Source organism: Chroicocephalus ridibundus, chromosome 17, assembly GCF_963924245.1.
Source record: "Chroicocephalus ridibundus chromosome 17, bChrRid1.1, whole genome shotgun sequence".
Taxonomy (NCBI): Eukaryota; Metazoa; Chordata; class Aves; order Charadriiformes; family Laridae; genus Chroicocephalus; species Chroicocephalus ridibundus.
In genome coordinates this window covers 9,401,941-9,426,612 of record NC_086300.1, presented here as the reverse complement: position 1 = coordinate 9,426,612, position 24,672 = coordinate 9,401,941, and the positions used below count along the sequence as shown (strand labels likewise).

At 43.0% G+C, this 24,672-nt stretch overlaps 2 protein-coding genes and 1 pseudogene across 2 annotated transcripts; 1 reads left to right on the top strand and 2 right to left on the bottom strand.

The window, feature by feature from the left end:
- The first annotated feature begins 1,262 nt into the window (after nucleotides 1-1,262).
- LOC134524779 (olfactory receptor 6B1-like) lies at nucleotides 1,263-2,198 on the top strand. The gene has a single exon (XM_063354937.1). The coding sequence runs from the start codon at nucleotides 1,263-1,265 to the stop codon at nucleotides 2,196-2,198; it is 936 nt and encodes a 311-aa protein (XP_063211007.1).
- Nucleotides 2,199-6,762: 4,564 nt separating this feature from the next.
- Nucleotides 6,763-7,865, bottom strand: LOC134524778 (olfactory receptor 4N5-like; annotated as a pseudogene).
- Nucleotides 7,866-23,333: 15,468 nt separating this feature from the next.
- On the bottom strand, nucleotides 23,334-24,077 carry LOC134524385 (olfactory receptor 10A4-like). The gene has a single exon (XM_063354392.1). The coding sequence runs from the start codon at nucleotides 24,075-24,077 to the stop codon at nucleotides 23,334-23,336; it is 744 nt and encodes a 247-aa protein (XP_063210462.1).
- Nucleotides 24,078-24,672: the final 595 nt, after the last annotated feature.

Here is a 24,672-nt window from a genome sequence, read left to right as displayed (position 1 = left end):
ACTGGCCCAGGTTGCCCAGAGTGGTGGTGGAGGCCCCATCCCTGGGGACATTCAAGGCCAGGCTTGATGAGGCTCTGAGCAACCTGATCTAGTTGAAGATGTCCCTGCTTAGTGCAGGGGGGTTGGACTAGATGGCCTTTAGAGGTCCCTTCCAACCCAACAGATTCTACAATTCTATGATTTCCTGAAAGTATTCTGTTTTCATATTTGGAGAAAGAAGCTGCCAAAGCTTTGTTCCTTGTCTTCAGTCAAATTTGTCATCCCTTAATTAGTCAAAGGACCATACATGTTCAGGTAGGTGATGAAAGAGAATAGCTAAAGAGTATGTTACAGTTCTGAATAGACTAACACATCTTTCGTACAGACGTATTTTTATCTCATGCATACGCAAACATGCATATATTAATGAGCTATAAAATCTAAGAGTAAGTAGATTGGAATGAGGTATGTTTATATGTTCATCATTTGCTCTCATTTCCCTTAAAAGTAGTAAGAATAAACCTCACCTCCTCCATCTTAAATAATTTACGGTACAGACAACTACTTCAGGGTCAGTCAAGGATCACTAAAATGTCCATGAGGAGAAATAGGCATTTCTAGAGCGTAAACATGTGCTGTGTTTTGGAAGGACATATATCTAAAGACAGTATTATACTCTAGGCTCAATTAATTAAGAAGATATTGATTGATTATAAAAGGAATCTAGAACAAAACAGTCAATAGAAACTTGCAATCTGTTCTGATAAACCTCACCACTGTCACTGAAAAATACAGAGACGGATAATTTCCTAATCAGAAATGAAGAAAGTCCAACATTATCAAAACTATATGTTCATTTATTATTACATCTATGTTTTTAGCCTTTTTTGTCTGTACACTACCAGAACTTCTGTGGTACTGTTTTCAGCAATGGGAATGTCATCAGCCAGAGTCTCTGTGTTCTTCCACACTCCATCCTACAGGAAAATAGTATGCATTACAGAGGTGTTCTGGAGCTTTTTTTTTTGCCAAGTTTCCATTTGTTTTTCCAGTGTTGCTACTGAAAGCAAACTACCAAGTCATTGGAAACAAAAACATGTGTCTCTCTCTCTTCCTTCCTTTCTTGTAAGAAATGTTGATTCTACTTTGTAAAAAGATTCCACAGGAAACAGTTTACTAAGTGCCCTTAATTCTTCACACAAACTTGCTTTTGAGGAACTCTAACATTTGATTTTTCTTCTGCTTTGAAACCTGCAGGGATAGCTGTGGACACCCAATATGGAATGAAGAACCAAACTGCTATCAATGAGTTCATTCTTCTGGGATTTTCCTATGGGCTTCAGGTCCAAACCTTACTTTACCTGGTCTTTCTGGTCACCTACATGGTAACAATCACTGAGAATGCAATCATCATCTTTGTGGTGAAAAGGAATCGTCACCTCCAAAAGCCCATGTATTATTTCCTGGGGAACTTGTCCTTCCTAGAGGTTTGGTACATCTCAGTTACATTGCCTAGGCTTTTGTTTGGGTTCTGGTCACAGAGCATGACCATCTCCTTCTCCGGTTGCATGACTCAGTTATACTTCTTTATCTCCCTTATGTGCACTGAATGTGTCCTCTTGGCTGTAATGGCCTATGACCGCTACTTGGCTGTCTGCCATCCCCTGCACTATCCAACCATCATGACCCACAAGTTGTGCTTTCAGCTGTCGATTCTGTCATGGGCAGGAGGCTTTTCCATTTCCTTGGTCAAGGTGTCTTTTATTTCACGCCTCACATTTTGTGGTCCACAAATCATAAACCACTTCTTTTGTGACATCTCTCCAGTCCTGAACCTTTCTTGCACTGACATGTCCCTTGCAGAAACAGTGGACTTTGTATTAGCCTTGGTGATCCTGCTCATACCTCTCTTAATCATTGTTTTCTCTTACTGCTGTATCTTGTCAACTATCTTGTGTATGCCTTCATCCCAGGGAAGGAGAAAAGCCTTTTCCACTTGTACATCCCATTTCACTGTAGTCATTATCTTTTTCTCAGCCACTCTCTTCATGTATGCCAGGCCCAGGAGGATCCATCCATTCAACCTCAACAAAATAGTGTCTATCTTTTATGCTGTATTCACTCCAGCACTGAACCCTCTAATCTATTGTCTGAGGAACAAGGAGGTGAAAGAGATTCTGAGAAAGACCATAGGCACAAGCTGCTCTGCACACCAGTAAGCTCCTAGGCTAAGGATACAGCGACAAAGGACAGCAGTGAAAAGTTTCCTTCTTGAAATGTAGAACAGCTTGTTCATTGCTGACTCGGTCATCGCTGTCTTGCTACACTGAAGTCTGGCAAGGAAGAAATCGTATCATTTTTCTATGTGGGAATGCCTCCTTCCCATTCATGAGGATGCTTTGATGACTGAACTACACCTGGCTGTAAATTATTCTGCTACAATAGCAATATAATAAGTCATACAAGAACCATGGCTGATGGATAATTTCCTTTTGAAAATCCTAAAACCTAGATTTATAATTTTCAAAACCATGTAGGAACGTTGGATATCATTGAAAATCAGTTGGCCAAATCCCTAAAGACACAGTTAGAGAGAGCTAAAACACCTTTCAAAAAATAGGCTGACTTCCTTATTGTATCAAAATCTTAGTATATACAGAAAATGTTACTCTTGTTCTATTTATACTACTTGCATAAATAGTACCTTCACACTACCTCGTCTTTGGCACGTAGTAGTGTGTAGTAAACTTGAGTTGAAGACCATCATACACGGAGGAATTAGTGATCCACCTAACATTTTACCAGAATAGGCCCAGGCATACGCTTTGCTGCTTGTATAACTGTGTCTTCAGACCTTTGTTATGCTGTGCATATCGATTGGCTGCAGGATAAACTTTGCCAGTTGAATTTAACAGTATAGCCTGCAATCAGCTCCCACTTGGTACCTGTGATTATTCCACTTGTGTGTCTTTTCCTTTACCTAAATGTGCAGAAAGAACTTCTTATGTTAACATCCTTTCTGTTTGACAGTAGGAATGCTGGATAGAATTGTTCCCTTTTAAGGAAACAATTGTTCCCTATAATAGCTCAAATGACCAAAAGTGGGTAACATTTCCACAGACATATCTGCACAGCATACTGTTCCCTGATCAGAGGTCTGCTTGATGCTGTACAACTCAGGGTTCACAGCATCTGGAAGGACGTAGGATTTTCTGTACCATCTTGTTTTTCATTACAGTGTTAGCTCCAATAAGTGGCATTTCAAGTGATACTTTACAGAGTGTGAGTGCCTTTCTTACTGGTATTGTAATGAACCAGCACCGTAGGTAGCAGAAGTATGATAAACAGGAATTGGCACTCTAGAAATTTAAGTTAATAAAATTTTTGATAGGAACTTAGTATTCTGGATTAAATAATTTTCTGGTTATGTTTACCTCTCCCTGTTACACTGTAGTTCACAACACTGAATGACAGGAAAATCCACTGTGGTCAAACTGACCCATAACTGATCAAAGATGCAGTCCCTGAAAGCATATCCATACATAGCTGATTGCACATTAGGGAAAACGGGACACAGGATGCTGTGTATTGCAATGTGAAAGGGATCAGGTGCCATTTGAGATGCTCCATGGTTCCTTCTCTAGCCTCAAGCTGTAACTACAGAAGGTTTTGGAAATTTCTGAAGTGTTGACTCATATCTGTTGGCATGTGTAATGATTTCAAATGCTATAGGATATATTAGAGGACAGTAGCTGCTGATTTGTACCTATTGGGCCCTAAATGCCTAACCTGCCATTTGGCAGATGATGGGGATCCGACCAGTGCAATCAGTGGAGTACAGTGAAATCCAGTGACCAGTAACAAGCGGTGCTCCTTAGGGCTCAATGCCAGGCACAATTATAAACTAGGAGAGGAGTGTCTGGAGAGCAGCCCTGCAGAAAGGGATCTGGGGGTGATGGTTGGCAGCAGGCTCAGTGGGAGTCAGCAGTGTGCCCTGGCAGCCAAGAGGACAAACCACAGCCTGGGGTGCATCAAACACAGCATAAGCAGCCAGTCAAAAGAAGTGATTATCCTGCTGTATTTAGCATCTGTGTGGCCTCACCTTGAGTACTGTGTGCAGTTCTGGGCCCCACAATTTAAGAAGGATGTGAAGGTCCTTGAATGCTTCCAGAGGAGGGAAACAAAGCTGGTGAAAGGGCTGGAAGGTGTGTCCTATGAGGGGTTGCTAAGGACTTTGGACTTGTCTAGTTTGGAGAAAAGGAGGCTGAGGGGTGACCTCATTGCTCTCTACAGCTTCCTGAGGAGAGGAATTCTCCACAAGGAGAGAGAGAATTGCTGATCTCTTCTCCCTGGTATCCAGTGACAGGACATGTGGGAACGGTTCAAAGCTGGATCAGGGGAGGTTCAGACTTGAGTTAGGTAACATTTCTTTACAAGGAGGGTGGTCAAACTCTGCAACAAGTTTCCCAGAGAGGTGGTCATTGCCCCATGTCTGTCAGTGTTTAAGAGGCATTTGGACAATGCCCTCTATAACATGCTTTAACTTGTCATCAGCCATGAAGTGGTCAGGCAGTTGGACTAGATGATCATTGTAGGTCCTTTCCGACTGAAATTATTCTATTCTATTCTATTCTATTCTATTCTATTCTATTCTATTCTATTCTATTCTATTCTATTCTATTCTATTCTATTCTATTCTAGATGGCCATATGTCGTTACCTACTTTAGTGTGAGTCCAGTTTCTCTGTAGGCACTAAGTGTATCTCCAGGGTGTTATTCAGTTGTCTGAAAAGAGTGTTCTAGTACAATTTTAGATGATCCAAGATAATCCCATTTAATCTCCAGCTGCCACTCAAGGAAAATGTGATTTTTTCCATAAGTCCTATGTCATCTTTGCCAGTGTTACACAGATGTCTTGGAAACTTTAGGGGTTCTTGAAAAGCAGTACACATTTGCTAACTGAACTTAATCCTTATAATACACCTGGGCACATTTATGTAAAACAACTAAACTTAGATCCTCAAAAGTGATTATATGTGAGAAGTTTCACTATATCTGTGTCTGCAGCAATTCAATTTTGCCAGCCTCTCCATGACCACTAGGTCAATTGTTGCAAAATTATTCACATTTACAAGATTTTGGGCAAATCTCTTTTAGACCAATGTGGTCCTGTACCTTGTAGCCTTGTGTGGTCCTGTACCTGTGTATTGGGTTTATGTGGCAAGGTGTTGGTAGCAGGGGATGTACAGGGGTGGCTTCTGTGAGAAGCTGCCAGAAGCTGTCGCCATGCTGGACAGAGCCAATTCCAGACAGCTCCAAGACAGACCCACTGGGAAGACCATGGTGACACAGATGGTCCCCCTGTAGCCTACAGAGGTCCACACGGGACCAGATAACCACTCTGCAGACTGTGGAAGACCCCACACACGAACAGATGGGGGTGCCCTGAAGGAAGCTGTGATCGCGTGGAAAGCTCATGCTGCAAGGTCTTCACCACAGGCTGCAGGGGAATCTCTGCTCTGATGCCTGGATGTACTTCCTCTTCCGCCTTCCTCACTGACCTTAGTGTCTGCTTACTTGTTTCCCTCACATATTCTCACTCCTGTCTCAGCTGCTGTTGTACATCAGTTTTTGCCCTTTCTTAAACATGTTATCCCAGAGATGCTACCACTGTAGCTGACTGGTTCAGCTTTGGACAGTAGTGGGTCTTGGAGCCATCTGGAATGGCTCTGTCCAACACGGGGACAGCTTATGGCATCTTCTCACAGAAGCCACCCTGCAGCTTCCCACCTCATGCTGCAACCAAAACCTTTCCATATTAACCCAATACAACCTGTGTCACACCCTGTACTCTTTATCCTAGGTTGTTTGTGCATCCCCATCTGGCACCTCATAGTCCTGAGATATATTATCTTCCTTGTTGTGTTCTCAGAGTACATGAAATAGTGCAATAGTTTATTTACTTGAAGATGAACCTAATCACATCATAAAAGTGTTTGTTTTCTCTATTGAAGTGACTAGCCCAGGTGTAAACATTGGTAAAAATGAATCCCATGATTTTGTGGCTGCATGCTAAGGGGTAGTGAACAGTTAAACTGAGAAGGAGACAGAAGGATTAGTAATGTTTTCTCTTCTTTTTATACACAGATGTAAACATAGTTACAAATCAACAAGGGAGCAAAAAGACAGATTATGGATTGTAGAAGTAAAAGAAATTACCATGGCCATTTAGACCACTATTTGTGATATTTTTTTCCTGAAATAGTTGTGAAGCATGTTGCTATTTCTCCACAGAGATAAAAGTTAGAGATCTTTTTGTTTATTTATTTCTTTTTCATTGTTCAGAGGGAAAACATAGCGAAAAATTATCACAGGACTTTTTTGTCAGTTTTTTTTTTTTTACACTTTAAATCACTAGTTTTATTTTGGACCAAGCTCAACTGTTTTCATACATCATGAAAGCAAATGTTGAAAAGGAAAAGGAAAAGGAAAAAAAGAAAGAGCTAACCAAGCCACTGTCAAATACTTAGAGTGAAAATGCTTAGAAATGGTCCTAATCTCTCTCAGGTTTTTCAAAGACATTACTAACATTTTAATGATTTTGTAGATGTTGGATCTATGTTCTATCATAATAACTCTAAACTAATATTCTGGACGTTTGATAGACCTGCAAATCTGTCTTGAAAACAGTTCCATATAAAAAAATTACTATAATTCTGCACATTATGAATGCATTCTCCTTCTATTTCTCTCTCCCCAGAAAGTACTGCATCAACAAATGCTTCATGGCACTGAGATGACAGTGTTCCTCAGGGTGTAGATCGTGGGGTTCATGATGAGAAAAAGTGTGGTGTAGAACACAGCCACCATCTTGTCCAGGGGCAAGTGGCAGAAAGGCCACCAGTAGATGTGTGTGTCCTGGTTTGAGATAGGGCCTGCTGGTGACATGACCCTCATCTCAGGACCTCAGTACTGGTTTTGTATGTTTTTCATTATTTTCTTTTTATTTTAATATTTTCATTAAAGTAGTTTAGTTTCTTCTAAACTCGTAAGTCTCTTTTCTTTCTCTCCCGCCTCTCCTTGGAGAGAGAGGTGGGGGAGAGCACCTGTCGTTCATCTCAGTGGCCAGTCCAGTCCAAACATAACAAAGACAATAATGATGTGGGCAGTGCATTTAGACGCTGCTTTTCTTTTCCGTCTGGAAATGCCTGTGTTCAGATAGATTCATAGGCCACGTAGGAAATCAGCAGAAGAATGAAACATGTAAAGATGACTATCCCACTGTTGACAAACATGATAAACTCCAGTATGTAAGTGTTGGTACATGCTAACTTAATCACACATGTAACATCACAAAAGAAGTTGTCCAGTTCATTGGAGCCACAGAAGGGAAGATGAACAACAAATACAACCTGGATGATTGAATGTGTGAATTCTCCAGCCCATGCTGTCCCCACCAAGACCCAACAGAGTGTTTTCCTCATTAAAGTTGCATAATCAAAAGGCTTAAAGATAGCCATGTATCTGTCAAAGGCCATAGCTATGAGCAGGAAGATCTCAGCTTCACCCAGGAAGTGAAGGAAGAGCTATGCTATGCAGCTTCTAGAAGAGATGGTCTTCTGTTGTGAGAAGAAATTAGCCAGCATCTTAGGTGCAGTAATACAACAGTAATAGATATCCAGAAAAGCCAGATTAGTTAGGAAAAAGTACACTGGGGAGTCCAACTGTGGATGTCCCCTGACAATGAGGATGATCAGAATGTTTACTGGAAGGACAATGGCATAGAAAAGGAGGAAGAGGAAAAAGAGTAAGAGTTGCACTTCACACGTCTGAGACAATTCCAGCAGAACAAATTCTGTTGCTTCTGTCTTGTTTTCTGTTTCCATTACATTTCAGAACATCCCTAAAATAGATAAACACAAATGAGATATATCTATCACACTGGACATCTAAAATGCAGGATTGATTCTTCTTAGACATTTAAAATACAATGCTAAGCAATTCACAAATGGTTTATTTTAAAATCTGGGTTGTTACTTATCTCATAAAAAATCAGATTTCCCTAGAAATGTCTGATGCATCCCAAACTCCCATTTCAGTCCTTATTACAGTAAAAAAGATAATAGCATGCACAATATATTTAATATATCCACAGATTAATGGATGAATTATTTAATCTTGTAGTCATAGAAATAATTCATGCTAGGCATTTATCCATCTTAATTTCAAATCTTTTTAAGTTGACTTTTTCATGCTAATGTAGTCATCTATATGACAGCTAAAATCATAGAATCAGAGAATCGTCTAGGTTGGAAGGGACCTTTCAGATCATCTAGTCCAACCATCAACCTAACTCTTACAAAAAAACATCACTAAACCATATGCCTAAACACTATGTCTACCCATCTTTTAAATACCTCCAGGGATGCTGACTCAACCACTTCCCTGGCCAGCCTGATCCAATGCTTAATAACCCTCTCAGTGTAAAAATTTTTCCTAATATCCAGTCTAAACCTGCCCTCATGCAACTTGTTTCCTCTTGTCCTATCGCTTGTTACATGCGAGAAGAGACTGACACCCATCTCTGTACACCCGCCTTTCAGGTAGTTGTAGAGAGGGAAAGGTCTCCCCTCAGCCTCCTTTGCTCAACCCCATCTCCCTCGGCTGCTCCTCATGAGACTTTTTTTCCAGACCCCTCACCAGCTTTGTTACCCTTCTCTGGACCCACTCCAGTACCTGAATGTCTTTTTTGTGATGAGGGGCCCCAAAACTGGACACAGTACTTGAGGTGGAGCCTCAGCAGTGCTGAGTCCAGGGGGACGATCACTGCCCCAGTTCTGCTGGCCACACTATTGCTGACACAGGCCAGGATGCTGTTGGCCTTCTTGGCCACCTGTGCATGCTGCTGGCTCATATTCAGCTGGCTGTTGATCAATACCACCAGGTCCTTTTCTGCCACACAGCTCTCCAGCCACTCCTCCCCAAGCCAAGCTTGGGGTTGTTGAGCCTCAAGTGCGGGACCCAGCACTTGGCCTTGTTGACCCTCATACCATTGGCCTTGGCCCATTGATCCAGCCTGTCCAGAGCCCTCTGCAGAGCCTTCCTACCCTCAAGCAGGTCTACACTCCCACCCAGTGTGGTGTTGCCTGCACTCAATGCCCTCATCCAGATCATTGATAAAGATATTTAAAAATCAATGCAAATGGAAATGGGAATTATCCAGATAATTTAGATGCTGCTCTTTGGAGGAGAAGAATGACTCAGCAATTATTTATTTTGCAATAATGACAATAAAGTGACTGTAAAGGAAATATTGACCAATTAGTTTAAACTAAATGCTTGACTCATTTGCACTCACAAAAGAATCTAGCATCACTTGAGCTTTTTTAGAGTATCCTGCCTGACTTCCAGTAATCACTGAAGAAAATCACAGGTCTTCTCTGTACTTTCCTCTTACCTGCCCAGTCAGTACAAAGCTTTGGTTACCCTACATCATTTCAAATGGAACTAAATAACTAAACAACTGAACTGAAATGAGCTCAAATCCACATTGTGTTACCTATGTGTAAAACCTCGAGCTGAATCCCACCTCTACAATTACAGAAATAAATTTCACACTCTTCATACTCAATTTGATGTTATAGTCCTTCTTTAGGATTGTTTGGCCTTGCTTTACTCGATTGACTTTTTTTCCAAGTATGTGGTTGGGTTGTTCTTAACACTGCTGTGAAGAAGGTTAGATTGCATGTTCTGTAGATTCTCCAAAACTACATGTAGCACTAGTTTTCAGGTGGAACTAAGAATGGATAGGAAATTAGGCATCTCATCGAATTTTATGTGATTTGCACTTTGGATAGGAATTTCTGAATTAAATGGGGTGAATAACCTTCTATGCTGAACATTCTTACAAAGCAAAACAAAATGATTCATTGCTGATTATATCTTTTAAAAGTAATTCACCTTTATAAAGATGATCGGGTTTTTTTAATACATATTAATATTAATTATTTTATTTCTTTAAGTTATACTCTTTTTCTCATCAATGGAACCTAGAGAATTATTCAGCTCATCTACAGACAGTGAGATATAGTCTGTGGAGTGGCTATTAAGACTTAATGACTTATTGACTTGATCTCTGTCAAAGACAACTTAGCTAGGCTTAGCTAGCTACAGCTAGCATGTAGAAGGGAAGGGAAGGGAAGGGAAGGGAAGGGAAGGGAAGGGAAGGGAAGGGAAGGGAAGGGAAGGGAAGGGAAGGGAAGGGAAGGGAAGGGAAGGGAAGGGAAGGGAAGGGAAGGGAAGGGAAGGGAAGGGGAAGGAGACAGACTCACTCTCTATCTGGAATAGAGTAAACCTTTGCAAGAACGTGCTTGTTTTCTGAATACACAGGCTCTCTTTGATATATCTTTTCCAGTCCTGAGTTGGGAGGAACAGAAAACTAGAGCCCAGGGAAATATATTAGTTTCAGGAGTGTGTGAGCTGGCACATCTTTATTGCAGAATGGGAGCTTCTTAGCAAATCAGCACTGGATCATACAATTAGGACTGCCCAGAGAGGTATAGCTGGCATCTTCATCCCCGCACAAAGTCATCAGGGAAGAGAACAATTCATTTCAGACTCTTGTTACGTGGATGTATGTTACCCCCTGCATTACATTCTTATAATGAAAAGAGAGCTCTGCACTAAGATGGTAGCTGACTCATATCTGAACAACATCCCTATACAAATGGGGTAGACTTACCTGGTGTCTTTATTGACCTTCTGCAGCTCTCATTGTGGGAAAATAAATGGAAGACTGTCAAAGAGGATTGTAAACATGCTCAAGTGACTAGCAGCTGAAGTGCTGAAAAGCCACATATATCATGCTAATCGTTGTTTAGTCTTGGGTGCTTGACAAGTAGAACACCTCTACTTAGATAACATAGGCCTGTGATGGACTTAGAGGCACCTTATTGAAATGCTTGAGATTCCTGCCCAGTAGAAAATTACGCCTGCTTGAATCCCTGTTGTACAGGTGACAACAGCAGGTTTGGACTCTCTCACTAGCAAGGACACACTGTCTAGCAAGGACTGAGCTCTGCAGAGCCTGTATTCCTGCCTCAGCCCTGGTGCTGCTTTGGAGATACCCTGGTTCATGAGGTATTGAGATTAAATTTGCTCTTTGCGTTTCATCCATGTTTTTGTGGTTGTTCCTGCCTCCTTCCTGTGCCAGCTCACACACTCCTGAAACTAATATTTTCTTCCATGACATCCCTCCTCTGCTGAGCTTGCCTATATGGACATCTACAGAAACAAATTATGTAATTATCTTTAGCTTTGTGGTCATGCCCTTGTCCTTGATCCTAATTTCCTACACTGAAATAATCAGGACAGTTTTGATGATTCCTTCAATTTGAAGTTTCATGATTCCTTCAGTTTGATGATTCCTTCAGAAAACAAAAGACTATCTCCACCTGTTCCTCACATCTGACACTGGTTAGCCTAAACCACATCTGACTCTGGTTACCCTATATTTTAGCTGTGGTAGAGCTGTGTACAAAAGACCTAGGTCAGAAAACTCAAAGAATTGGAGAGGAGAGGAGAGGAGAGGAGAGGAGAGGAGAGGAGAGGAGAGGAGAGGAGAGGAGAGGAGAGGAGAGGAGAGGAGAGGAGAGGAGATTTCAGTTGGAAGGGACCATGTAGTCCAACTGCCTGACCACTTCATGGCTGATGACAAGTTAAAGCATGTTATAGAGGGCATTGTCCAAATGCCTCTTAAACACTGACAGACATGGGGCAATGACCACCTCTCTGGGAAACTTGTTGCAGAGTTTGACCACCATCCTTGTAAAGAAATGTTACTTAACTCAAGTCTGAACCTCCCCTGATCCAGCTTTGAACCGTTCCCACATGTCCTGTCACTGGATACCAGGGAGAAGAGATCAGCAATTCTCTCTCTCCTTGTGGAGAATTCCTCTCCTCAGGAAGCTGTAGAGAGCAATGAGGTCACCCCTCAGCCTCCTTTTCTCCAAACTAGACAAGTCCAAAGTCCTTAGCAACCCCTCATAGGACACACCTTCCAGCCCTTTCACCAGCTTTGTTTCCCTCCTCTGGAAGCATTCAAGGACCTTCACATCCTTCTTAAATTGTGGGGCCCAGAACTGCACACAGTACTCAAGGTGAGGCCACACAGACGCTAAATACAGCAGGATAATCACCTCTTTTGACTGGCTGCTTATGCTGTGTTTGATGCACCCCAGGCTGTGGTTTGTCCTCTTGGCTGCCAGGGCACACTGCTGACTCCCACTGAGCCTGCTGCCAACCATCACCCCCAGATCCCTTTCTGCAGGGCTGCTCTCCAGACACTCCTCTCCTAGTTTATAATTGTGTCTGGCATATGTTGATAAAGTGTTCTGCCTCTTCTACACTGTTATTTCTCCAATGTTTAATGCCCTCATCTATAGTCTGAGGAACAATGAAAAGGGGGTTGCCATCTGGAAATTGTTCAATAGAAAGTGAGTCTTAAAACACATGTAATTAATGCAAACTCCCAAAGACATACAGCTCATTCAAGGCAGGCTGTGGTTTCTATACACAATGATATAAATTAAGCTTATCCAATGAATTTCAACAATTTTAACCTTTTTATTTTCAGTGGAGAACAGTAAGTCATAGCACATTTTCTGTCATGTAAGGAGTTGTTTGGATTTCCACTCACTTGTTGCTCTGCATCTGTACTGGATGTCTGGCTGTTTTCCCCCAAGTCATGGGTTCTGCAAAGGAGCTACGAAATCAAATTCTCAAGCAGGTGAAGTAAGCCCAGCAGTCCAAGTTAGACATTTCTATACTGACTTTTCTGGGACTCAAAAGGAAAACTGATGTATCACAGGAGCACACGCCAGAATGCTGGACGGCTTCAGAGATACACCTGGATAATGATTTGGGAGCCCACAAGGAAAATGAATGCCAAAAATCTCCTAAGTTACTCTGAAGCTTCCATAGAAGCTGGTTCCAGTTCAGGAAAAGACATAGGGAGATGTAGATAATTTAGAGAATTTGGAATTATCTGTGCTAATGTAGAAATCCTGTCTGGTAGGCAGAAGCTTGAAATTAAGGAATTGTTATTAGTTAGATGATACATTTTCTTATTTAAATTAGAAGCTGAATAACAATAGAAATGACTGGAAAGTATACATAAATAAATGGTTAGACACATACCTGTCTTTCTGAATATAGGTATGAGACAGAGCTTTCAATATTTTGGTGCACGATGTGATTCTATATTTTTGAAGAAATTCTGAAACAGAGAGTAGTGAATGAATTTCAACAATGTGATCTGCGAGCAATGACTCACCTAGTTAATAAAAATATAAATCCTTCATAGATTGTTTTAATCAAAAAATGAAAATGTATTCAATTGGAAGTATTTCCACTATATTTTTTAATTATTAAGCTGCCTTGTAATGTCAACATTGAATTCATATTTCTTTCATAGGGAGATATGTTTAGTAAAATCCTGCCTCATATAGTGTGAAGATATCGTCTATATAGAAAAAAATCATTAAAATAAATCATTAAAATAAAAGAAAAAGTATACTTTTCTTCACAGTGAAACTATCATAGAAAAGAAATGCAAATACACATGAAGCTTACCATTAGTGCTATCCTTTTAGAAAAAAGATCAACTTACAAAATTTAATTAGGAAATAATAATTTATTGAAAACTAATTTAAATTAATCTAAAAATGTTTTGAAACTTTTCCATTTTCTTGAATATTTAAAACTCAGCTCTGTCCCCTCACAGCTTCTTGCACACCCCCCGCCTAGCCTACTTGCTGGCAGGGTGGTGTGAGAAGCAGAAAAGGCCTTGACTCTGGGTAAGCACTGCTCAGCAACAACTAAACATCCCTGAATTATCAACACTGTTTTCAGCACAAATCCAAAATGTAAACCCATTCTAGCTACTACGGAGAAAATTAACTCTACCCTAGCCAAAAACAGCACACACTACTAAACTTACCAATAATATAACAGCAGATATACTTATATTTGATTACATATATGTGTATGTATATGTATGTTCATATTATCAGTACTGAGAGCATCAAATTAATCTCAGAACGGGGCCAAACCATCCCAGAAGAGAGGACAAACTCAACTGAGCCCAGAAAGGGCCCAGAAAGCACACCAATAAAATAATAGAGTCTCACTTCACAGGCTGCCCAGAGAGGTGGTGGGGTCTCTATCTCTGGAGGCATTCCAAACCCGCCTGGACGCGTTCCTGTGCAACTTGCTCTGGGTGACCCTGCTCTGGCAGGGGCTTGGATGGGATGATCTCCAGAGCGCTCTGCAAACCCTATGGTTCTATCATAGGATCCAAGTCACAGAGTTTTGCATCAGCCAGGAGTCCCTGGTGATATTCCAATTACATTTCTAGGAGTTCTCATAGAAAGTTCATGCAGGGATTTTGACCTCCTTAGGAGCAGGAAAGGGAAAGTACGTGTAGCATGGGAAGGTCTCAGAGAGAGGAAAGCTCCCTTTTGGGTAAAAAATAATTCATCTGTGTAATACACCACTTTGAGCAGCCAATGGATGCTGTAAATTTCTATTTTGCACCTGGAACAGCAAATAAATGATCATAACTTCTACTCTCTCAGAGTAGATTTTATTTTTCCAGACTCTTTTCCAGTTCTTGCAGTTAGAACAGCCAATGGTAGTTACTGATTCTAACTTTCTTAGGATGTTTTCCCCTTTTTCGAGGCTATTTTTCACCTTCATAATCATAAGTTCATAAGTTGTTGTTGCAGCTCCTTGTTTTGCACTTATTGATGGTATTTCAGAATGTCTCCAGCTTCTAGCTGCACATCAAAGAGGCCACCTTCACTTCTCAAGCACGCTTCTGGTTCACAGATCTAGTTCCCAGTGAAGAGAAGTTATATGCATCTATTGCTAACTGAATAATAACACTTAAACTTATGTTAGTTTTTCAAATCTATTTTATTTAGTTTTCTGTCTGTGGAGGGAAAATCTAGACAGGAAGTATGTCACTCCAGTAGCAAGCATAGGTTTTACCATGCCAATAGCTGTATTTTGAAGGACAGTTTCAGAGCACAGAATAAATATGCCTCTAGATGTTCAGCCAAAATGACACTGCTTTCTCATTTCTCTATGTCTGCTTAAAAAGAAGCTTAAAATGTTTAATAAAAAATGAAAAAAATAAGAGATATAAAACCTTTAAATTCTGAAAAACTTGAAAAAAATTATATGAGGCAGAGAAAAAAGACAAAAAATGTCATTGTTCAGTGTTTCTTGGATCTCTTTTGCCTCTCTCATTTATTGCAGACTTATGACTGTGTACCTCCCCCACCTCATCCCCAACTGACCTGACATTTTCCGGTAACCTTGCTTAAGCAATAACCATCAATGGCAGTTGTGATGGATGTGTCTGGGCAAAGAGGATTTTGAGGAGACAAATAACAACACAACAGCAAAGGGCCAATTTATGGCAATGTGCCCACCTAAGCACAGTTCTGGTCAATGTCTGACTCAAGCCAAATTTGGAAGAAACTAACTTCTACAGTAGGTATGCAAATATGACTATGAGTCAATCATCTTACCCCCATAAATAGTGAACAGCCCAAGAGCCCTTTGGGCTCTCCTGCATGGCATCAGGCAGCATGCCAGGATCTCCGCTTCAGTAGGGACACCTCTCAAGGTTACTCCTTGAGGCCGAGAGTTTCCATGATGCAACAGATTCACTGTAAGTGATTAATCATAGAACACTTATAATAACAGCATGCTAAACTTTGAAATCTTAGCTAAGTGATATAAAGGATTGATTGTGCATATATAATCCTCTAGATGTAAATTGTTGACTAAATCTGAGACTAGGGTTGGATCCAGCTGCATCTAGACTCCTCTCTGAGTAGGAGTTTAGAAAGCAAGGGGGCCCTTTTTGAACCTCATGACTCAACGGGAGGGCATACCTAACAGTTTTGTCTAACACTGTCCTCTATGAAGTAAATAACCAAGTGTACCTTGCCATTAAATCTTATTAAACCATTGTTGCATTTATTATCAAACTTTGTTCAATCGTTATTTTATATCAAAAAATATATTGCTGCTTCTCCCTTACCAATGAAGTGCATCACTCCATCCGCGACACAGACACACCTCATCCAACGCTTCATTCAGTTTTTCATTTTCTGAGGTGCCCTCCATAAGGATATGTGGAAGGCTAGTGTCTGTTATGACTGGTCAAAGCAGTCATAAACACAAACATACAGAGACAAACCTGACCAACACGTGATAAAAGAGGTCATGATGAGAATAAATATGTGCAGTCGCACTGATTGGTAAGTATGTGTGTGTCCTGGTTCCGGCAGGGATAGGGTTAATTTTTCCTGGTATTCCATGCCATGTGAGCCATGCCCACCCTGAGCTGCCAGGGGAGGGGGCAGGAAGTCGCTGCTTGGAGCGGGGTGGGCGTCCCGGGTCCGGTCGGTGAGCGGCGGGGAGCGGCGGTTCCGTAATCGTGTTCGTATATTCCTCTATCCGTGTTGTTGTTGTTGTTTGCCTGTTCCCTTTGCTGTTCTGTTCAACTGCCTTTGTCTCAACCCAAGAGTCTTGCCTTTTTCCTTCCGATTCTTCCTGTATTAGGAAGGCGCGAGCAAGCGGCACGTGGTTCTTTGTTGCCGTCTGAGGCTAAACCACGACAGTGTGGAGCATGAAAATGTTTATTTTTCAGTCAGATTATCTGATTAAGGACCTTGCCAAATTACAATGTTAATAAAAGAGAGGGAAACAAACACAGAGTCATAAAACCTGACAAATGACCTTTAACAAAGACAAAAGCCCGTTGTCAGACACTCTAATTGACAACCTATCAAGAAACTACAGGCAATGGAGACTTTGCAACTGGTACTGATACAAACCTAAGGGTCCAGGATGTTGGATGGGGTCAATGGGACTGTGCCAGCTGACGAAGCAATGTGCAGGGGAAGAGGAGCGGGGAGGAACAAATAAGGTGCAAACAAAAAGGGTTATAAAAAGGGTCGGTTGAGTGTAAACCAGGGCCATTCAGTGGTTGGCTGAGCCCTGCGCCTGATTGCGAAGTTCCAGCTACTGGGGGGACCAGTGTGAGTGGACTAGGTGCCAGCTGGAGTCAGACTGGGGGGTGTGGTCACCCTGTGGGCTGTGATGCCAGCAACTGGAGCCATTGGGTCCCAGGGCCAGCTACCGGAGCCACCAGGGTCTCAGTCTCCAGCCTTTGTGTCAGGAGTGGTGTGTGTCCCCAAAACCAGCTACTGGGGCAGGCTGGTGTGAGTGAGGTGTGAGAGGGGCTTGGTGTTAGTGAAAGGAGCAGGACTGCAGGTCACAACCTATGGACTTGGTTTTGGCTGCTGGGGTGTGTGTGTGTGAGTGTTTGTACCTTCCTGAAACCAGGTGTGCATGGTGTGGGCATGTGTATTCACCAGTAAACCTCAATCTGGACCAGCCGGCAAGTAGTAAGTGCCAGGTCCAGGCAGGGATATCAGGCAGGTGGAGGGTCCATGCTCGTACCTGCAGGAGTCCTGAAGGTGTGACGTGCCTGCAGGACAAGTGTGCGAGAGCTGCAAGTTTGGTGCATCAAGCTGGACCAGACAGTGAGCAGGGGACCCATGAGGTGGGTCAGACAGCTGGAATGTGGTCTAGGGTGCCAGGTGGATATAGGGGCTGTGCCAGTGCTTGGGGGATCTGCAAATGTGTGTGTGATTGTGTAGTGGGTTGACCATTGCTAGATGCCAGGTGCCCACCAAGCTGCTCTACCACTTCCCCTCTGCAGCAGGTCAGGAGCGGAGAAAATAGAATGGAAAAGAACTCGTGGGTCAATATAAAGGCAGTTTAATACAGAAAAAGCAAAGGCCATGCACAAAAGCAAAGGAAAAGAAAAGATTTATTCTCTACTTTCCATCAGCAGGTGATGTCCAGCCAATTCCTAGGAAGTAGGGCTTCAGTACACATAGTGGTTGCTCTGGAAGACAAATGTCATAGTAACAAATGCGCCCCCTCGTCCCCCTTCCTCAGCTTTTGTCGCTGAGCAGATGTCATATGGTTTGGAATATCCCTTTGGTCAGTTTGGGTCAGCTGTCCTGGCCATGTCCTCTCTCCATCCCCCCCGCCTACTGGTCTTTGGGGATGAGGGAGAGCACTGTTGGAGAGACAGCCTTGATACTGTGCAAGCACTGTTCATCAGTAGCCAAGCCAGTGGTGTATTATCAACACCTTTCTAGCTACCAATCAAAGCACAATGTGGGGCATGGGGAAGTTGAGATAAGGATAGTAATTGGGAGAGGTAATTGTCAAAACATGGGCTGAACACAGCTAGAGAGCACAGTGGAATGATTGTGGAGAATTTTGGTTGCTGTAATTGTGGTGAAGGGACGAGGGGTGGATTGTGTGTAAATTGTCCACTTCTGTCAGTTTTGTGATTACATTATTTTGAATTTGGTGTGGGGAATTCTTTTTGTTGATGTAAGTGAAGTTTGTGAAGATTGTGTGATGAATGTGTTTTTTAATGATAATTCTTAAGTATGTGATTCACAGAGGTTAGGGGTGGAACGTATTGGGTTTGTGTGGCAATGTTTTGGTCGTGGGAGGGCTACAAGGGTGGCTTCTGTGAGAAGCTGCAAGAAGCTTCCCCCATGTCCAGTAGAGTCAGTGCCAGCCAGCTCCAAGATGAACCCAATCAGTGACAGTGATAGAAGGGGAAGAACCTGCTTGCACAACAGCAGCTGAAGAGACGGGTGAGAATATGTGAGAGAAGCAACTTGTCAGACACCAAGGTCAGTGAAGAAGGAAGGGAGAATGTGCTTCAGGTACCAAAGCACAGACTCCCCTGCAGGTCACGGTGAAGACCATGGTGAGGCAGGTTGTCCCTCTGCAGCCCATGGAGGTCCACAGTGGAGCAGACATGCACCTGCAGCCCATGGAGGACCCCCCACCAGAGCAGGTGGATGTGCCTGAAGGAGGCTGTGACTCCATGGGAAGCCCACAGTGGAATAGGCTCCTGGTAGGACCTGTCACCCCATGGAGAGAAGCCAATGTTGGAGCAGGTTTGCTGACAGGACTTTTGAACTTGTGGGGCACCCACGCTGGAGCAGTCTGTTCCTGAAGGACTGCACTCCATTGAAAGAACCATAGATCTATGATTCTATGATTCTATGCTGGAGCAGTTTATTATGAAGAACTGCAGCCCATGGGAAGGACTCAGGCTGGAGAAGTTTGTGGAGGACTGTCCCCCATGCGAGGGACCAGACGCTGGAGCAGGGGAAGAGTGTGAGGAGGAAGGAGCGGCGGAAACAACATGTTATGAACTGACCACAACCCCCATTCTCTGTCCCCCTGTCCTGCTTGGGGGAGGAGGTAGAGAGCTCTATGGGACCGGATGGGATTCACCCAAGAGTACTCAGGGAGCTGGCGGGAGAGCTCACCAAGCCTCTCTCCATCGTTCATCAACAGTCTTGGTCAGCAGGGGAGGTACCAGACTGGAGGGTGGCTAATGTGATGCCCATCTACAAGAAGGGTCAGAAGGAGGATCCAGGGAACTACAGGCCTGTCAGCCTGACCTCGGTACCAGGAAAGATCATGGAAAGGATCATCTTGAGTGAGCTCTCACGGCAAGTGCAGGGCACCCAAGGGATCAGGGCCAGCCAGCATGGGTTTAGGAATGGGAGGTCCTGCTTAACTGACCTGATCTCTTTCTATGACCATGTGACCCGCCTTCTGGATGCGGGGAAGGCTGTGGATGTTGTCTATCTGGACTTTGGTAAGGCCTTCGACACCGTCCCCCACAGCATTCTCCTGGAGAAGCTGGCGAATCATGGCATAGACAAGTGTACTCTTCGCTGGGTTAAAAACTGGATGGATGGACGTGCCCAGAGAGTTGTGATTAATGGGGTGAAATCCTCTTGGCAGCCCGTCACCATTGGTGTCCCTCAGGGCTCAGTTTTGGGGCCAATTTTGTTTAATATCTTTATCAATGATATGGATGAGGGGATTGAGTGCACCCTCAGTAAGTTTGCAGATGACACCAAGCTCGGTGGGAGTGTTGATCTGCTTGAGGGTGGGAAGGCTCTACAGAGGGACTTGGACAGGCTGGATCGATGGGCCAAGACCAACTGTATGAGGTTTAATAAGGCCAAGTGCCGGGTCTTGCATTTTGGTCGCAACAACTGCAAGCAACGCTGCAGGCTTTGGGAAGAGTGGCTGGAAAGCTGCCCAGCAGAAAAGGACCTGGGGGTGCTAGTGGACAGCCAGCTTAACATGAGCCAGCAGTGTGCCCAGGTGGCCAAGAGGGCCAACAGCATTCTGGCTTGTATCAGGAATAGCGTGGCCAGCAGGAGCAGGGAAGTGATGGTGCCTCTGTACTCGGCACTGGTGAGGCCTCACCTCGAGTGCTGTGTTCAGTTCTGGGCCCCTCTGTACAAGAGGGACATTGAGGTGCTGGAGCGTGTCCAGAGGAGAGCTACCAGGCTGGTGAGGGGTCTGGAGACCAGGGCATATGAGGAGAGGCTGAGGGAGCTGGGCATGTTTAGCTTGGAGAAGAGGAGGCTGAGGGGAGACCTCACTGCCCTCTACAACTACCTGAAAGGAGGTTGTAGAGAGGTGGGTGTTGGCCTCTTCTCCCAGAGGAGAGGTCTCTGAAGGAAATGGTCTGAAGTTGTGGCAGGGGAGGTTTAGATTAGATATTAGGAGGAATTACTTTACTGAAAGAGTGGTCAGGCACTGGAACAGCCTGCCCAGGGAGGTGGCTGAGTCACCATCCCTAGCGGTATTTAAGAAACGTCTAGATGTGGCACTTCAGGGCATGCTCTGAGGAGCAGAGATTGTAGGTTGCTGGGGTTTGTTTTTGGTTTTGTGTTTGGTTTTTTTGTTTTTTGGGGTTTTTTTTTGTGTGTGTGTATGGTTAGACTCGATGATCTCAAAGGTCCTTTCCAACCATGAAGATTCTATGATTCTATGAAAATGGGGAGTGAAGTCGAGCCCAGGAAGAAGGGAGAGATGGAGGGAAGGTGTTTTAAGATTCGGGGTTTTTTCCCATTATCCTAGTCTGGTTTCATTGGTACTAAATGAAATTAATTTCCCTGAGTCGAGTCTGGTTTACCCATGATGGCAATTTCTAAGTGATCTCTCCTTGTCCTTATCTCAACCCACAAGCCTTTTGTCATAATTTTATTCCCCTGTCCAGCTGAGGAGGCGGAGGGAGAGAGCAGCTTGGTGGGCACCTGCCTTCCAGCCAAGGTCAACACACCACCGTCGTTTTGGCCTGGAGATCCTATAGAGTGTCATGTGCGTGTCTGCACCAGTGATCTCCAGTCTCTGACAGCCCTAGAGGAAGCACAGACGTCGCTGCCTGTGCTTGTTTGTGATGTAGGTCCTGTATGCAGCTGCTTTTGACAGCAGAGCCATGGCTATGGCAGTCTGTGTGACTGGCCATATCAGTGTCTACCATGTGTATGTGTCTCTGGATCTGTCCGTGCATGTCTATAAACTTGTGTGTATGTCCATGTGTGTCTGTGTGTCCCTTTGTGTTTGTCTCTGGGGTAGGTGCTCAGCTTTGCTACTGGTTGAATCTGCAGATGGGAAAGCACAATGTAAGACCATTGCACATTGAGGACCTCATGATCCACGTAACATCTACCCTGAGGACGCCCAGGTCTACGCTGTCCTGCACGTACAGCTTTGTCTTTGTTGTGCAGCACAAATCCTCTGCCTGCAGTATAAACTCAGAAGCATATTGTAGCAGAGGAGCGTGCTGGCAGCTCCCACTTGGTACTGGTCATTACACCACTTGCATGGCCTTGCCTTTATCTAACCTTGCAGCAAGAAGTTCTCATGTGAACGCCCTTTCTGTTTGACAGTAGAAATTATCAATATAATTGTTTTCTTTTTAAAAATCCTATACTAACTCAAATGACCAAAACAGAGTAACCCTTCCATTAACAGGCATGCTGCGTGTTAATCAGCGCTCCATTTGATGCTTCATAGTTTGGGGTTCACAGTATCTGAAGTGATGCAGCTTTATCTATACTGTCTTCTCCTCTATAGAGTTAACTCTAATAAACAGCTTTTTAAATGACACTTGACATAGTCTGTCTGTCTGTCTTATTGGGATCACAATAATCTAGCAATTCCTGGTGCAAAAAGCCCTCCTATGCTTCTCCCATCTTAATGACTAATTTCACATCCACTATCTTATCTTAGCAAAGAAAATGAGAAGAGTGAAGAGGTAAATTGACGAATCCTCCAGATGGGTACGTACGACAACCAGAGTAAAAAAGTAAAAATAAATGAAGCTTTAACCTTCCTTTTAAAATGACAGGTCTCAAACCAACTTCTCTATGACCATCCATTTCCTTGGCACTCAAGTAGCTTCTTTCATTCCACAATTAATCTTTTATTTGCACAAAAAGGGACATTGTTTTCATCTGGTCTCAACTCCAAAGCCTAAGACATAGGTATGTTTACATAAGCTTATTGTTTTGACTTCACACACAAACAATATTCAGCAATGGAGATGTCCAAGTGTCAGTTTGTCTTACTACGGCAGAAAACTCTTTAGAACACATAAGCTGTGTTTTTACTTCATCCATTTCACTCCATTCTATACCAGTAGAGAACAGGGTTACCAGCCCAGCCACAGTTCTGTACGTTCAAGATATCTGAAGTGAATCATTACCCCTTCAAATAAACTTTCTTCACAGAATAGAGCTGAAGAGCTCATCTGGGGAATATCTTCATCAGAACTCAACAGAAGGCTGAGCTCTTAGGTATTTGTGGAGTGCTTCTCATTAGGTACGTTGTCCTCTTCTCTGATAATTTCTTTCCCTTGTCACCGTGTAATTATTTTTAGATAAGCTCCACAGAACTGTTTTCACAATATGCAGAGAATATTGTGAGTTTTCACAGGTAAACATATCTGTGAAGTGCAGAACTATTTCTGTATGGATGGACAGGACATAGAGGATACACTAGCATGCAATTCACTTCATCTGTATGCCAAATCTACCGTTAAATGACATGGAAAATAATCTGAAAAATAATTCTTAAAAAACCCCAAACAAACAAAGAAACCAACCAACCAAAAACAATAACAACAACAACATCTGGAGGATTGATTCAGAACTACAGGGTAGATATGGATTTTTGGTAAGTGATGGCAAGTCATATTGTCCTTGCAGTAATGCACACAATAGCAAAGCTACAGCTAGATTTAATTTAATATAATTCATAAACATGTCATGTATTTATATTTTTGGGTCTCAGTTTTTTCAAGGCTTGTTTCACCTCTTTATTCCTCAAGCTGTAAATCAAGGGGTTCATCATTGGAGACATCAGTGTGTAAGAGAGAGAAGGCAGTTTTTGTTACTGCTGCTTGAATAAAAAACTTTGGGTCTCAGGTAGGTCGCAATACCAGATCCATAAAACAGAGTAACTACGACCAGATGAGAACAGCAGGTAGAGAACGTTTTTCTCTTGCCCCCAGCTGATGGCATCTTGAAGATGGTGTGGAGTATCTGGACGTATGATGTAACTATGAGTAAGAAGGGGACCGTGATGAAGAGGACAGCTATTATGTAGATGGCAATTTCATTCTTGAAGGTGTCCACGCAAGCCAACTTCAGCAGAGGCAGCAGGTCACAGAAGAAGTGATTGATCCTGTTGGGCCCACAATATGGAAGGGTAAAGATGAAAGTTGTCTGCCCTAAGGCCAGCAAGACCCCAGTAAGCCAAGATACAGCTGAGAGCAGGAAGCACATGTTCCAGCTCATCACGGTTGTGTAGCGCAGGGGATGGCATATGGCCATGTAGCGATCATAGGCCATGGCAGCCAGCAGACAACATTCTGTGATCCCTAAGAGGGAGAAGGCATACATCTGCGTGGCACAGCCCAGAAAGGATATGCCCTTCCTTTTTGTGAGGAAGTTCACAAGCATCTGGGGGATTGTGGATGTAGTGTAGCCAATCTCTAGGAAGGACAAGTTCTTGAGGAAAAAATACATGGGGGAGTGAAGGGCAGCATCTACCCTAGTGATCACAATGATGAGGATGTTTCCCACCAAAGCACTGAGGTACATGAGTAATACCAGACAAAAGAGAGAGCCTTGGATCCCTGGAATGCTGGAGAAAGGTAAAAATTGGAAATAGGCCACCACTGTGTGGTTTCTGCTGGTCATGTCCCTCAGGTGGTTGGGTTTTTTTAACTGGAGAAATTATTATATATCCGTTTTCTAGTTAATCTAGAGAAATGCAAAATAGTAAATTAAATATTTATATGTATTACTTTGTAATAGTACAAGATCCCAGAAGAGGAAGTGATATTTTACTGCTGTGTTTAGGTATTTTCAGTGCTAAAGATTGTTTAGAGGTAGGAGGGAAGGTTCCATTCACATAGCTTTTGATAACTAAGAACAACTTTTCCAAATGAGTGTACTTCACTCCTAGTCAATGGAAAGGAAGATATGTCTTCTTTATGATGGCAGAATATTTTACTCCTCCTGCGTTTTAGGATGAGGATTACACTCTACTGCCCCAGTCTTTGAAGTGGACTTTTCTTCCATTATCCAGCTGAGATCTGCTACCCTAATACCTGCTGCCAATCCTTAAAATCCAGAAATAATTAGTTTTTTAATAGGGTGGGTTTTTTGACAATGAGTCCCTCTTGCTATCTTT

What these genes read in the sequence shown, in the direction of transcription:
- LOC134524779 (XM_063354937.1), top strand. Translation starts at nt 1,263, where the DNA reads ATGAAGAACCAAACTGCTATCAATGAGTTCATTCTTCTGGGATTTTCC.
- LOC134524385 (XM_063354392.1), bottom strand. Translation starts at nt 24,077, where the DNA reads ATGTACCTCAGTGCTTTGGTGGGAAACATCCTCATCATTGTGATCACT.